The following is a 13,993-nucleotide window of genomic DNA, read 5'->3' on the forward strand; positions in this document are numbered from 1 at the left end:
GAATTAAAGAAACAAAATGCTTTCATTGCTAATTAACAATAGCCATTGTTGATATGCCAGGATCATTGTTGAGGAGAAACCTTGAAGCTTGTTCGTTCAGATGTAGTCTTTCACCACGTCAGCCAATGAACACACGGCGGCGCAGGTCAGCGAGTACATCGTCACAAAAAGTAGAGCGATGGCAGACAGACAGGCCGACAGACTGTCAGACTGACAGTGGGACACACAGGTTAGCAGATAGGAAGAAGGCCAGTTTAGAAGACAGATAGAAAGATTGCTAGACTGGCAGACACAGAACACAGACTGGTAGGGAACGATGAAGATTATCAGGCCAATGGGAAGGGATGGAGAGAGAGAGGGAGAAAGAGAGTGAAAGGAGCCAGACTTCAGTCTGTCACTCAGACACGATGTAATCATCAACTTTTGTTGATGTCTGTATTTCCCAGAGTCACAGTGACAACCATGACTGTGTGTGTGTGTGTGTGTGTGTGTGTGTGTGTGTGTGTGTGTGTGTGTGTGTGTGTGTGTGTGGGAGGAGCGGGAGATAGGTAGGAATCACACATTGACTGGTGGATCAAGCGAGAGAGAGACACACACACACAGAGAGAGAGAGAGAGAGAGAGAGAGAGAGAGAGAGAAGGTAAAAGTTGCTATGCGTCACGAAAAACAAGGGAGAGAAAGATGGGAGGGGACTGGAGGGGAGGAGAGAGAAGAGAGGGAGGGAGGAGGGAGTGAGGTATAATTATGGTAGGAGCCTGCCAGGGAGTGAGGAGAGAAGTGCAGACAAGGGTGGAAGACAGGAGAGGAGAGACAGTGGGAGAAACGAGAATTTAGAAGAAAGAAAAATAAAGAAAAAAAAGCGAGCAGGAAAAAAGAACTGCAGAGAGAGAGAGAGAGAGAAATAGCTGAAGCGAGTGAGGGCACAGACTGGGAAAAAGAAAGAAAGAAAGAAGGAGAGGAACTCCCTTCATCTGGGACAACTTAGTCCAACTGCCGCGCTGGGCTGCTCACACACACACACACACACACACACACACACACACACACACACACACACACACACACACTTCTTCCAGTGCACGGCGCACGCACACACATCCATTCACACTCTGGGGGCTGTGTGGTGCTGGTCAGAGTTGAGAGCAGAGCTGCGCGGGTCTCTTCAGGGAGCGAGGACTCTCCTCCTTGTTCTTCCAGTCTTCATTCAGCGGGCTGACCTTCACCGACGCCTCCATCTCCACGGCCATCTGTCCTGACAACAGATAAGGATTACTCATTTTGTCGTCTGTTTCTCAGCTTAGGTTTTTCGGGGGGGTTTTGTTTTTTGTTGGCTGATTCTTTTTTTTCGCTGATCCAATTTGCGTGAACTTTTATCATCACAAAACTTGGAGGATAGAGTTGGAGGGAAAAAAAGCAAAACCGGGGCAGGAAAGAGGCAAGAAGATCACAGGAAACCTAGAAAGAGGGAGAGGGGACACGAAGATAACAGCCAAGAGGTGAGATCCACTGGGGAAAGGGAAGAGGGAAATAACAAAGACAGACCGTTTTCTTTACATCCCTCCATCAGTGGATGACAGCTCGATTTCAAAAGAGCGTTTTGGTCAGATCTACTACTCCTCTTACCATCGCCGCTCACCAGCATCTCAGCATCTGTCCATCAGAGGCGCTTCACTGAAACTTTTGCAGCATTCAACAAAGAACACGCCAATCAGCAGTCTGGCCTATCGGCACGAGCGACCAATCAGTCGACCAGCCAATCAGCCGTCAGCTGCTTCCCGCTCCAGCATGTCCGGGGTCCTGCCTCTGCTCAGCTGCGTGCTGCTGCTCCTCTACGCCCAGAGCTGTGGCTCGTCCCAGCCCCCCTCCCTGAACGTGCTCGCCCTCCACCACCACCACCAGCCCCGGGCGGCGGCGGCGGCGGCGGCGGCGGCGGCGGGAGCGGCAGCCGCCACCGCTGCAGTGGTGGTGGGGAAGGAGGAGGAGGAGGAGGAGGAGGAGGAGGCGGAGGGGGAATGCCCGTCCTGCATCCTGGCCAGGATGCGGAGGAGCGGCGGCGGGCTGGAGGAGGAGCGCGGGGCCATGGAGGAGGCGCAGCAGGACGTGGTGGAGGCGGTGAAGAGACACATCCTCAACATGCTGCACCTGGAGGACCGGCCCAACATCACGCGGCCGGTGCCCCGCGCCGCGCTCCTCAACGCCCTGCGCAAGCTGCACGTGGGCCGCGTGGCCGCCGACGGCAGCGTGCAGATCGAGGGGGAGGAGGAAGGGAGAGGAGGAGGAGGAGGCAAGGGAGGAAGAGGTGGAGGAGGTGGAGGAGCTGCGACGGCAGGAGCCGGAGTAGAGGGACAGGGGGACTCTGGCGAGCCGCAGGAAACCACCGAGATTATCACCTTCGCCGAGGCTGGTGAGTGCTGTTACCGCCTCCTGGGGGCTGGGGGGGAGTGTTTCTGTGTGTGTGTGTGTGTGTGTGCGTGTGTGTGTGTGTGTGTGCGTGCGTGTGTGCGTGTGCGTGTGTGTGTGTGCGTGTGTGCTTGTGTGTGTCCATATGTGTCTGTATATTTTCAGCATTTGTATCGCAGTGATTGTCTGTTGCTGTGTCTGTGTTTGGCTGCTTGTGCGAACGTGCCCGGAAATGTATTCATGAGTGTGTGCGTGTGTGTGTTTGTGTTCTTCGAGAGAGAAAAAAGGACAGAGCATGTTGCTCGCCTGCCATCTGTGTGAGCGGCGAGACAGAGTGTGCACATTTTCATCAGCTGTGTGTGTGTGTGTGTGTGTGTGTGTGTGTGTGTGTGTCTGTGTGTGTGTGTGTGTGTCTGTGTGTGTGTGCAATGTTGTTTGAGATGTGATAAAAGCTAGGTTACAAAAAACACTATGAGTGTCTCTGATTCCTCGATGAGTCATTTGTGTGTTCTGTGGTTGTTTGTGTGTCTGTTTGCTCGTGTGTGTGTGTGTGTCTGTGTGTGTGCGTGTGTGTGTGGGTGTGTGTGAGACCACTAGAGTTACAGTAGGTTAGGCACAATTATCATACAGGTGGAATTAAGCAGGTGTATGCAAACACATAAGCACACACAGGCACACCTAATCCCTGTCATCATTAGCTCCTGCTGGCTATAAAGAATGCATCCTCTGTTTAAATACCTGCAGATTACGTGTGTGTCTGTTTGTGTCTGTGTTACTGTGTGTGTGTGTGTGTGTGTGTGTGTGCTTTTCTGTGTTTCTGTGTGAGTGTGTTTTTATGTGTGTGTGCTTATGTCAGAGCTGTACTTACAACGAAGTACTGCAGAAATTCCTAAATTATTTTCCACTGTGAGAAAAAGAGAGAGGGAGAGAGAGGAAGATGAAGAAAGACAGAAGGAGAAAAGATATCGAGAGAGAGAGAGAGAGAGAGAGCGAGAGAGAGAAAGAGAGAGAGAGCGAGAGAGAGAGAGAGAGACAGTGAGAGACAGCGAGAGACCACTAGATTTATTCAGAGCACAACCATTCCGCGCGTCAGCATGTGTTTTTGTGCACACATTCAAGCCATCCTCAGGACTTTGATAACATGTGCATGATCAAGTGCGTCCATGAGTCAGCGTATGTGTGTGTGTTTGTGTGTATGTGTGTGTGTGTGTGTGTGCGTGTGTGTGTGTGTGTGTGTGTGTGTGTGTGTGTGTGTGTGTGTGTGTGTGTGTGTGTGTGTGTGTGTGTCTGTGTGTGTGTGCGCGTGTGTGTGTGTGTGTGTGCTAGGCCAATGTAAATCATCCTATTATAGGGATCATCACTCACTCCAATGTTTCCCCTCGGTGAGCCTGAACACAACGTGACTTACACTGGATCACAGCAGAAGCTCAGAGCTAATGAGACAGTCTCCTGATCACCCTCCACACGGGAACTCAGAGGTCACAGGGGAATAGTCTGGTACATTTGCTCAAGGGCAGGAAGCCCAAAAGCCCCCTGCAGGGCCAGGTGCTGGGCTGCCAGTTGAAGGACACTTCAGCCTTCAGGTTTAGTTGAAACAGAAGTAGATAATGACTTATCGTGTGTACTGATATATACTGTCCGATGAGGAATCGCTCAGTCAATTCTGAGCGATGTCTTCATCATGCAGAGGGAAAGTGGAAACAACGTTTGATTTGACTCTGCTTGGGATGTCATTCATAATCAATATATATATATATATATATATATAGAAATGTATATCATAACCCTATGAAATGTGTGATGCAACGCAGTGTATCGCTCATTTTCTGATGGAAGAAAAGTCCTTAATACAATCCTTAGTATGTTTTCTACATACAAGGTACAGATAGGAGCTTAAAGCACTCCCCCTGAGCCATTACAGGTTACTGCTCTGCTAATTATCCAGGGGGGTTTACTCCAGACTACAATTTATGTCTTTTTTTTTTAATGGAGGAGATAAGAGAAGCATAATTTTGGACTCAATATTTTATTAACAAGACCTCTTGGATTTTGTGCCAGGAGGATTATTTTACTGCCTATTGGCGCCCCTAGTGGCTACAGTATGTCAAGCCCAAACCTTGACCCTGCTTTTCAAAATATACCAGTCTGACCTGATCCAACCGTTTTAATAAAAGTATCTTTCTCCCACAACTGAAAAGTTATCCCAAGTAAGTAAAATTCCAATGCTGTCTTTTGCGAATAGATGGGATTTGTGTTGTTACTACTCCTCAAGGTCTTTGCCTTTTGTGACTGAGTTAACTGAAGCTGTTGTAGGCTCCTCTTAAGTGTTGCTGTTCCATGATGTTCATGTTAGTCGTAAGGTCTATAGAGCTAGGTAAAAAAAGATTCCCTTATTTTTTCACTTTAAGCTGTCAAAGTAGTATAAAAAAGATATGTCCCCAGACAGGATGAGAGAAAGAAAACTTCAAAAAGGAGAGAGGGAGTTCAATGATAAAAAAAAGGTGAAGTTCAAATGTGAAGAAAGCGAGAATCTAAGAATCTAAGACACTAAGTAGAGATAGATCGAAAACAGCAGGTGGTGGAGGGCAGCCTGCAGGCCTGGGTTGCGTAGTTAGGTTGTGTATTCAGGTTGTGTAGTTAGGTTGTGTAGTTAGGGGGTGGGGTGCGGGGGACAGTCACCGTGGAAGCCAACTGAAACATTTTTCTTCCCCGATTCAGAGGCTCCTGTTCAGCAGTGGAGAAGGTGAAACCGGGTGATCTTAACAGTGATTTAGTACAGATATGTTGGATTATTCATCAGGTCTAATCATGTATTCACAGACACCAGTCCATCGGTCTTGATTCATATTTCATACCCAAAATGCGTTTACGTCTGCCCGCTGGTGTTAATGGTTTTTAATAATATTGAGTCACATCGGAGAGAGAGATCTTGAGACACGTGTTCCACAATGCAGTGAACAAATTATTATAAATAGCACCACATTTTACAAGAACAAGACGGATGGAGATATTGCAAATGTTAATCCGAAAACGCAACAGCTGTTCCTCTTTTGGTCATTCAAAGAACACTCGCGCTTCAGTTTGAGCATATCACTCTTTACTGCTTCCTCCATTTCCCTCACTTCATCTAATTGGGATCGTCATGATGTAAATCATTTAGATTTAGAAATAGAATCACCATTTATTAACTTATTATAATTGACTTATAATTGCATTGAAAATTATTCCCGTGGTGACTGGTTAGCTAACTCTTAACACCTGAGCCGCCCATAGGTGCGCACAGTATTCGCTTGAGAAGCTAGCATGTTTACCAAATGCTATGCACTGCTTCTGAAGCATTTGGTATGTAGCTAATTAATCCATTGGCCGTTTATCATTGACAAAGAAACACTTTCCCACTCATCAATGAGCCATTAACCTTGAACAACAAACAGTGCCTGGACCTGTTGATATGCCAGCAATCAGACAGCCAGCCAGCCGGGGAAGCAAAAGGCTAGCTAGAAAAACAAGGGGCCAGGCTGCAAGCCAGCCACTAAGCCAGTCAGTAAGCTAAGTGATGACCATTTAAGCGTTATACTCATTTCTGGCATGTTGGTGCAGTCTGCACCCATGTCTCCCTCCCTGCTCCTACTTTTCTCTCTTTCTTCCTTCCTCTTCCTGTCAGAGCACCGTTAATTGAGCTTAATTTAACACATCATTAGTGGCATTCCATGCCTCCCTATCGTGTCCTCCAGCAATCACCCCAGCCCACCCTGCCGTGGCATCGCCCGTCTCTTTCAGTGGAGAATTCAATGTTGTGGTCTCAGCCACGTCGGCCCCCGTCTATTCTGGGGCAGCGGCCGCAACCGGGGCCGACACCCCGCTGGTGTGGGTGGGCGGAGGGATGGGAACCAGTGGAACCCTGGAAGCCCCAGGAAGGCACACCGTCATGTCCTTTCTCTGGTCACATCCTCACTCCTGACTGCTACTCCTTTAACCACTCAATGGGACTCACTTATCTTCGTGCATTTAAGCAAGGCATTTCCCAATGTCATTTTCCACTTTCTCCATCTCCCTGTGTCTAACTCTTGATATCGGCAGTCGCGGCGTCCTCGGCTGAAGCTCCGAGCCCCACTGCGGGAGCTCTGGTTGGCGACAACACAACTCTTTTGGTTTGTCTTGATTGAGACACAAGCCGGTGCTAAGGCCCCCCCCCCCCCCCCCCCCCCCCCCCCCCCCCCCCCCCCCCCCAACAAAGCCCATGTTGTCTGTGGGACCACTGGAGTGTCAAAGTGGACCTGACAGTCTGGTCTTTCCTGAGGGGGATCAAAGTAGTGCATCTCCATTGTCCCTTCCATTGAGAGATAATCAACCCCATCCCAGTCCAACCTTTTAAAAGTTGGCGGTGGGTGGTAGGACAGCCCAGCTGATCTGGCTGGGGTTCTGAGAACAGCTTCAGTGTTGTTGTCATGGCTACAGGGGGGGCCGTTAGAGACCTCAACACGAGTCAGCACAATCCTAATCTGGGATTCTCAGGGTATCTCATCTGAGGTTTTAATTCAGCAATGTGTGTCTGTGTGTGCTTGTGTCTGTGTGTGTGTAACGTAACGTGTGTGTGTGTGTTTGTGTGTGTGTGTGTGTGTGTGCGTGTGTGTGTCACATGGATCAGTATTAAATGTAATCTCTATCCTTTTTCGCGAGTGAAGGTCATTGATTTAGCCTCTTACTGTGTGGAAGGGTACTGTCCAGAGAGCTGTTTGGTTGACCTTTAATAATCGGTTAATTAGTTACACATGTTCCATTTCATTCTCTTCATTGTTTAATCCTAGTAAGCAGATGGTTATGTCCAAAGTTACTTTCAGTAATTTTAGATCCATGTCATTATGGAACACGTAGGGGGAGCTAGGTGCCTCTTGCTCAGGTAGGCCTTCAGGTTAGGCGGATTGAATCGGGGATTGAACCCAGTACCTTTCGGATACTAAGATTGGAACACCCTAGCCCCAATACACCATATCCTCCCCTCCTGTCTCTCTGGAGCCTCCCACAGTAGCGCCACACTCTACTACTGCATTCCTATGGAAAAATACTGTGGTTCCCTGATTATGAACGAGCTCATAGCGTTCTCTAAACTCCAAACGTCAAAACAGGATGGTTCACGGATCTTGATGTCTTGGGGGGCGTTGGCGTTGCACATATTTAGTTTCATATTTGTAATTTTCCCCCTACTTGGGACGCCCGCCCCCAGACTCTGACCGTCTCCCAAGCATGAAGAGAGCTTGGAAGTTCTGAGTGCTGTTTACAAACACACGGCCACTCACTCATACCGCTGCCAGCACTGCAGGGCAGAAGGTATGATGGAGACCAGACCTCGCCCTCATCCCTAATCCAGCTTTAGAGTTCCACCAGAGTCTTCTCTGCTGGGAAGAGAGACAAAGCAATGAGAGAGAGAGATATTGAGATACACTGAGAGAGAAAGAGAGCTAGAGAGACAGAGAGAGAGAGAAAGAGAGACAGAGAGAGAGAGAAAGAGAAAGACACTCTGTCTCTCTCTTTTTCTTAAAAGAGAGAGGCTTTCTTATCTCTTCCTCACTCTGAGAGAAAGAGATAAGAAGAGAGAGAGAGAAAGAAAGAGATGAGAGAGAAAGAGAGAGATGAGAGAGAGAGAGAGAGAGAGATGAGAGAGACACAGAGACAGAGACGGCAAGAGATAGAGAGGAAGAGAGAGGAGAGAGACAAAGAGAAAGAGAGTAGGAGAGAGAGATGAGAGAGACACAGAGACAGAGACGGCGAGAGACAGAGAGGAAGAGAGAGGAGAGAGACAAAGAGAAAGAGAGTAAGAAAGAGAGCTAGAGAGACAAAGAGAGAGAGAAAGAGAGACAGAGTGAGAGAAAAAGAGAAAGACACTCTGTCTCTGACTTTCTCTCCTTTTCTCACTCTGAGAGAAAGAGATAAGAAGAGAGAGAGAGGGAGAGAGAAAGAGAGAGAGAGAAAGAGAGAGATGAGAGAGAGAGAGAGAGAGAGAGAGAGAGAGAGAGAGAGAGAGAGGGAATGGAACCAACATCCCGGCAATGTTAACATGAGATTAAATCTGTACTTTATAAACCCTGGACGGGAAATTAGTATTCTTTTTGCTTGCTGAATTTGCGTGTGCATCTAGGGAATCAAGACAGTAGGTCTGTGTTTGTGTTGCATGCAGGCGACGTGTGTGCCTGTGTCGCCACAGAGCGATGGAGAGCTAAGTAATCCTTCCTAAGGTAAACAGAAGAAACCAACGAGAAGAAAAGGAGAAGGGAGGGAGGCAGGGAAAAGGGACAGATAATTTATCTTAAAAATAAAAGAAGGAAGAAAGACCAACACAAATCCACACATGTTTAAGCACGCACACACACACACACACACATTCACATACACACACACACATACACACACACACACACACACAGGGTGAGGGTTTTTTGGGTTGGCTCTGTAAGACTGATAAGGCTGTAGATTAGCGGGCCAATCATTAGAAACAGCTCGGACAGGAAGCTGTGTTTGGAACAGACAGGAAGTTGGTAACTACTGACATTAGGAGACATCACACCTGTAAACAGCAGCCTGCACATGACCCCTCCCTTCCTAACCGACGAAGAGAGAGACGTGCCGGACAAAAAGGAAGAGAAAGAGTGTGAGAGAGGGATAGAGAGAGAGAGAGAGAGCGAGCGAGAGAGAGAGAATTGCAACGTAACACAAATACATTGTGATTCTCTTTCGTCAGATCAATATCACTCCCTCTGACCCTTCCTTTGTTGTGCCTCCACCACAGCGTTGAATAAAGGAAATGGGGGAGATGGTTGGGGTGGGGGCAGGTGGGGCTTTTGGGTGGGACAGTTGCTTGAGAGGGCCGCAGGAATGTGTGTATGTTATCCACCTCTGTGTACTGTAGCAAGAGGGGATGGGGAGAGAAGGAATTATCTTTTCAGAGGAAGAGACGACAGAGGACACGCAGGGAAGAAAGAGAGAGAGAGAGGGACAGCTGTGTAAACTCCGACAACCTCTGACTTTAATTTATCCGCGATAAATCAAAGTCTTTCTTTCCATCTCTTTCGCTTTCTTTCTCTCCGCCTTTCTCTCTTGGCGCAGGTGGCCCTTGACATCAGACTATACGCTGAACCCTTTGATAATCAATGATACAACAGGCTATGTTTTATCTCTCTTTACCTCTGTCATCAGCCCCTTTCTCTCTCTCTCTTCCTCTCTCTGTGTCTCTCTGTGTCTCTTTCGCGCTCATTGTCATCAAGGCTATTGATCTGGACTCATTTTAGGAGACAAGACAAACAGGGTCAATATGGAGAAAAGAGAATAGAAACACATAAAAACACACACACATACACCCACACACACACACACACACACACACACACACACACACACACACACACACACACACACACAGTAGTTACTTAGTATATATGTGGCCACTATTGTCGGCTAAGTCTTCGGTAAACTATGGGAACAAAGGAACCGAGTTTACACCCTCATTAAGAACCCATCCTTTTTACACCACTGGGCGTGTCCAACAACCAATAACACCAGTTAAACAGACTGCCATAGTCCCCAGCCTTTCTCAAACTACGGACCACCCTCTTTACTTCATAGCATCTACATGACGGAACTACATTACAAGCCGTTCTGCTGTGGCTTAGCTAGCCCCGGCTCCCAGTAATGATGTACATTGTCTCCTCTGTACACCAGTGGACTAAAAACAACCTCTTCTAAAACAAACCTTTTAAGAGGGGAGCAGTGAAAGTGCTCTACAAGTCCAATATAGACAAAAGAAGAACAAATGTCTCAATCCTACAGCAGCGGCGTAGAAGAAAGAAACACAAACTCCAGCTGTTCTATTTTGAAGCTAATTCATCACAGAATCGGCAGTTGTGTTTAAAACGTCCTGGAAGGGAACTGCGGTCAGATATTGGCACGAATAGGGAGGCGTAGTTTAGTCAGCACTCTTCTATCAGAAGAGCTCTGGTCCAAACAAGATGGTTTGACCGATGACCGTCCTCACATGCTGCAGAGAGAGATATGCTCTTAGCATACAAGATGGTGCTGGTCAGAGCCACCATGTTGCTGACTGCCTTTTGATGAGCTCCACCTCAACTTTGAGTTTTACTGAAACTAAGTGTAAGCAAGCAGGTGGGTGAAATTTGACATTTCTGTTGTCATTTATCATTTTGGATGTCAGATGGATCTGACATCCAAAACGTCATGTGACGAGACACAGGACTTCTTTCGACACAATCACTGGCGTGTAAATAGCGTGTTGGGTTGTGCGTTTGTGCTGTGGCTTTCGATTCTCATACACAGTGGTACAAACTCTGCGTGTGTAGAAGAGGTAGGCCAGAAACCAGGGTTTATAGGCTATTGAGCCACCAGTTTGTAAAGATCAACACAGTAAATAGTGGGGATTAAAGAGAAAGCTAGAGATAGAGTGTGAGATAGAGAGAGAGAGATCTGTTAACAGAAGTTTTCGAGAGGTCGGGAGAGAAGCCAGAGAGAGAGCGAGAGAGAGCGAGAGGAGGTACTATGGTCTGACACGCAATGAGAAACAATGTGTCATTCTCATTGAAAAGCTTTGGCATTGCTTTTCCTCCATTTTCAATACCAGTGATATATTTATGTTCGGTTGTAGCTCTGGCACTGGTCAATGACCCTTGACATGGGATTCAAATGCGTACATTGAACTGAACAGGTACTGCATAATAATTTTATTACACAATTCTATGTAAAATGTATAAACTATACATTCTGAAAACATAATACCGATAAATGCCCTTCATATCGTGGCTTTCGGAGCGAAGCCCCGAGCTCAGTAAGTATAGCTGACAACTGCTTCAGAGCGGCGGCCATGACGGTCTGTAATTTTGGCCATAATGACTAGCCAGCGCGCCCACTACTGTAAGGCCCACGGACATCCAGTCCAAACACTGGGAGAGAGACATTGACAGGATTAGAGAGAGAGAGAGAGAGAGAGAGAGAGAGACAGAGGGGAAACGAGTGAAATAGAGAGAGATAAAGGGACAAGGAGAGAAGCGGAGAATCAAGAGATTTAAACTGGATATAGACTGGAAGGGTGGCTCCTCGAAAGAGGTGTTGGCCACAAATAAAGCCTAGCACAGAGATGACAGCTTTCTATGAGCCTCACAGGTGTCCTTGCTAATTAGCATGCTAGGACAACTATGCTGACATGCTATTAGTGATAGTATCTTCCAACTCTCCTCCCACTGGCTGCTATGTATAAACAACAAGTACTACTATTCGACCACCATTACTGCTGCTACAGAAAATGTGCAATTCCACTGCATTTCAAAGTGATTAAATATTCATTCACCACTCAGACAGACTGATACTACTGACCGAATACCCCTCGGTTATTATTGAAAGGGGGAGAGAGGCAGAGCAGGGAGAAGGTGACTGGAGGGTAGAAGGTGATTTACAGGAAGAGGCTTACGTAACAGTACCAGAGGGGGACTCAAGCCCATGATTACAACACTGCCTTGACCCCTACAGTTCTAGGAAACCTTCTGAACTATAGACTTGGGCGTGTGTGTCTGTGTGTGTGTGTGTGTGTGTGTGTGTGTGTGTGTGTGTGTGTGTGTGTGTGTGTGTGTATGTTTGTGTGTGTGTGTGTGTGTGTGTGTGTGTGTGTGTGTGTGTTTGAGTGTGTTTTTGTGTGTTTGCCTGTGTGTGTGTGTGTGTGTGTGTGTGTGTGTGTGTGTGTGTGTGTGTGTGTGTGTGTGACACAATGCACCATGATTCAGGCATTTCCATTACTTCACATTTGGGTCCTGGTAAACATGAGAACATGAAGACTAAACAGAGATGAATAGATGAGAGAGGGAGAGAGAGAGAGGGAGAGGGTGAGGAAGAGAGAGAGAGAGGGGGGAACACAAGGAGAGAGAGAGTGCGAAAGTTTCTTCAACTAGATACGAGAAGAATCCCACCAATCCCATAATTGTAGCGCTGTGTATGTCTGTTTTCAGGCTAACAGTGAGTGACGGCAGATGTAAATATTACTTTGCATGCTTCCTCAAATGTGGCCATATTTCTATGTGAAAACATGTTTTATGTGTCCATGACGCCTTCATGTGTATGTGTGTGTGTTTGTGTATGTGTTTGTGTGTATATTTGTGTGTGTGTGTGTGTGTGTGTGTGTATGTGTGTGAGAAAGAGGGTAAAATAATGACGTGTGCTAGTACAGTGAAAACTTCTTAGGTGTGGCTGACCAACAGCAACATCTTGTGTGTGTGTGTGTGTGTGTGTGTGTGTGTGTGTGTGTGTGTGTGTGTGGGTGTGTGTGTGGGTGTTTGTTTGTGCTTGTGATAGAGTATGTACTTCCATATGAGTATGCACATGCATATATATCTGTGTACAAGTCAATGGGATGTCAAGATATTCATATTGTGTTTGTGTGTCTTCGTCTTGACTAGAACTGTGTCCTCAGGGGATGTAATGTTGCATGCGTGTTGTTTCCTGATGCGACAAAATCAGAATGTCATTATAACACAGACATCCCTCCCTCCCTCCCTCCCTCCCTCCCTCCCTCCCTCCCTCCCTCCCAGGGGACTCCCAGGGCGTGATCAACTTCATGCTGTCCAGGGAAGGCGGCGAGCCCTCCCTGGTGGAGCAGGCCAACGTTTGGCTCTTCCTCCGCCTGGCCAAGAACAACCGCAACCGCGCCAAGGTCACCATCCGGCTGATCCAGCAGCACCAGGCGGGGCCCGGGGCCCCCTCCCAGGCCCCGGGCGACGTCCTGCTGGCCCAGAAGACGGTGGACACCCGCCGCAGTGGCTGGCACACCTTCCCCGTGTCGGGGGCGGTGCAGGCCCTGCTGGAGGCCAGCGAGAGGGCCGCCCCGCTCAGCCTCCGCGTGTCCTGCCCGCAGTGCGCCGGGCTGGGCGCCACCACCGTGCTGGTGTCGGGCCGGGCGTCCCAGCGGGAGCAGTCCCACCGGCCCTTCCTGATGGCGGTGGTGCGGCCGGGCGTGGACGGCGAGCCGCGCCGGCGCCGGCGCCGGGGCCTGGAGTGCGACGGCAAGGTGCGCGTGTGCTGCAAGCGGCAGTTCTACGTCAACTTCAAGGACATCGGCTGGAACGACTGGATCATCGCGCCGCCCGGCTACCACGCCAACTACTGCGAGGGCGAGTGTCCGTCGCACGTGGCCAGCATCACGGGCTCCTCGCTGTCCTTCCACTCCACGGTCATCAACCACTACCGCATGCGGGGCTACAGCCCGTTCCAGAGCATGCGCTCCTGCTGCGTGCCCACACGCCTGCGGCCCATGTCCATGCTCTACTACAACGAGGAGCAGAAGATCGTCAAGAAGGACATCCAGAGCATGATCGTGGAGGAGTGCGGCTGCTCGTAAGAACGGCGACTCCCCCCCCCCCCCCTCACCTTCCCCCCCACCCCTGCCCCACCACCCCCTGCCCCACCACTCTCCCACCCCCATCCTAAACCCCGCCGGGCACCGGGGCTCCATTTGAAGTGGACTGCAGAGGGCTGAAGAGCAAAGTGACAGAGGCGAGGCAGAGAGAGAGAAGTGTTGCCAGGCAGACTTTTAAACCCAAGAGAG

General features: G+C 48.7%; 1 protein-coding gene across 1 annotated transcript; it reads left to right on the forward strand.

Annotated features, from left to right (window-relative positions):
* Window positions 1-1,313: 1,313 nt before the first annotated feature.
* On the forward strand, window positions 1,314-13,786 carry inhbaa (inhibin subunit beta Aa; the record flags this gene model as incomplete). Its single annotated transcript, XM_079754394.1, has 2 exons — window positions 1,314-2,404; window positions 12,981-13,786. The coding sequence occupies exons 1-2, from the start codon at window positions 1,786-1,788 to the stop codon at window positions 13,784-13,786; spliced, it is 1,425 nt and encodes a 474-aa protein (XP_079610520.1). The 5' UTR covers window positions 1,314-1,785.
* Window positions 13,787-13,993: the final 207 nt, after the last annotated feature.

Source organism: Pollachius pollachius, assembly GCF_949987615.1.
Source record: "Pollachius pollachius genome assembly, chromosome: 17".
Classification (NCBI taxonomy): Eukaryota; Metazoa; Chordata; class Actinopteri; order Gadiformes; family Gadidae; genus Pollachius; species Pollachius pollachius.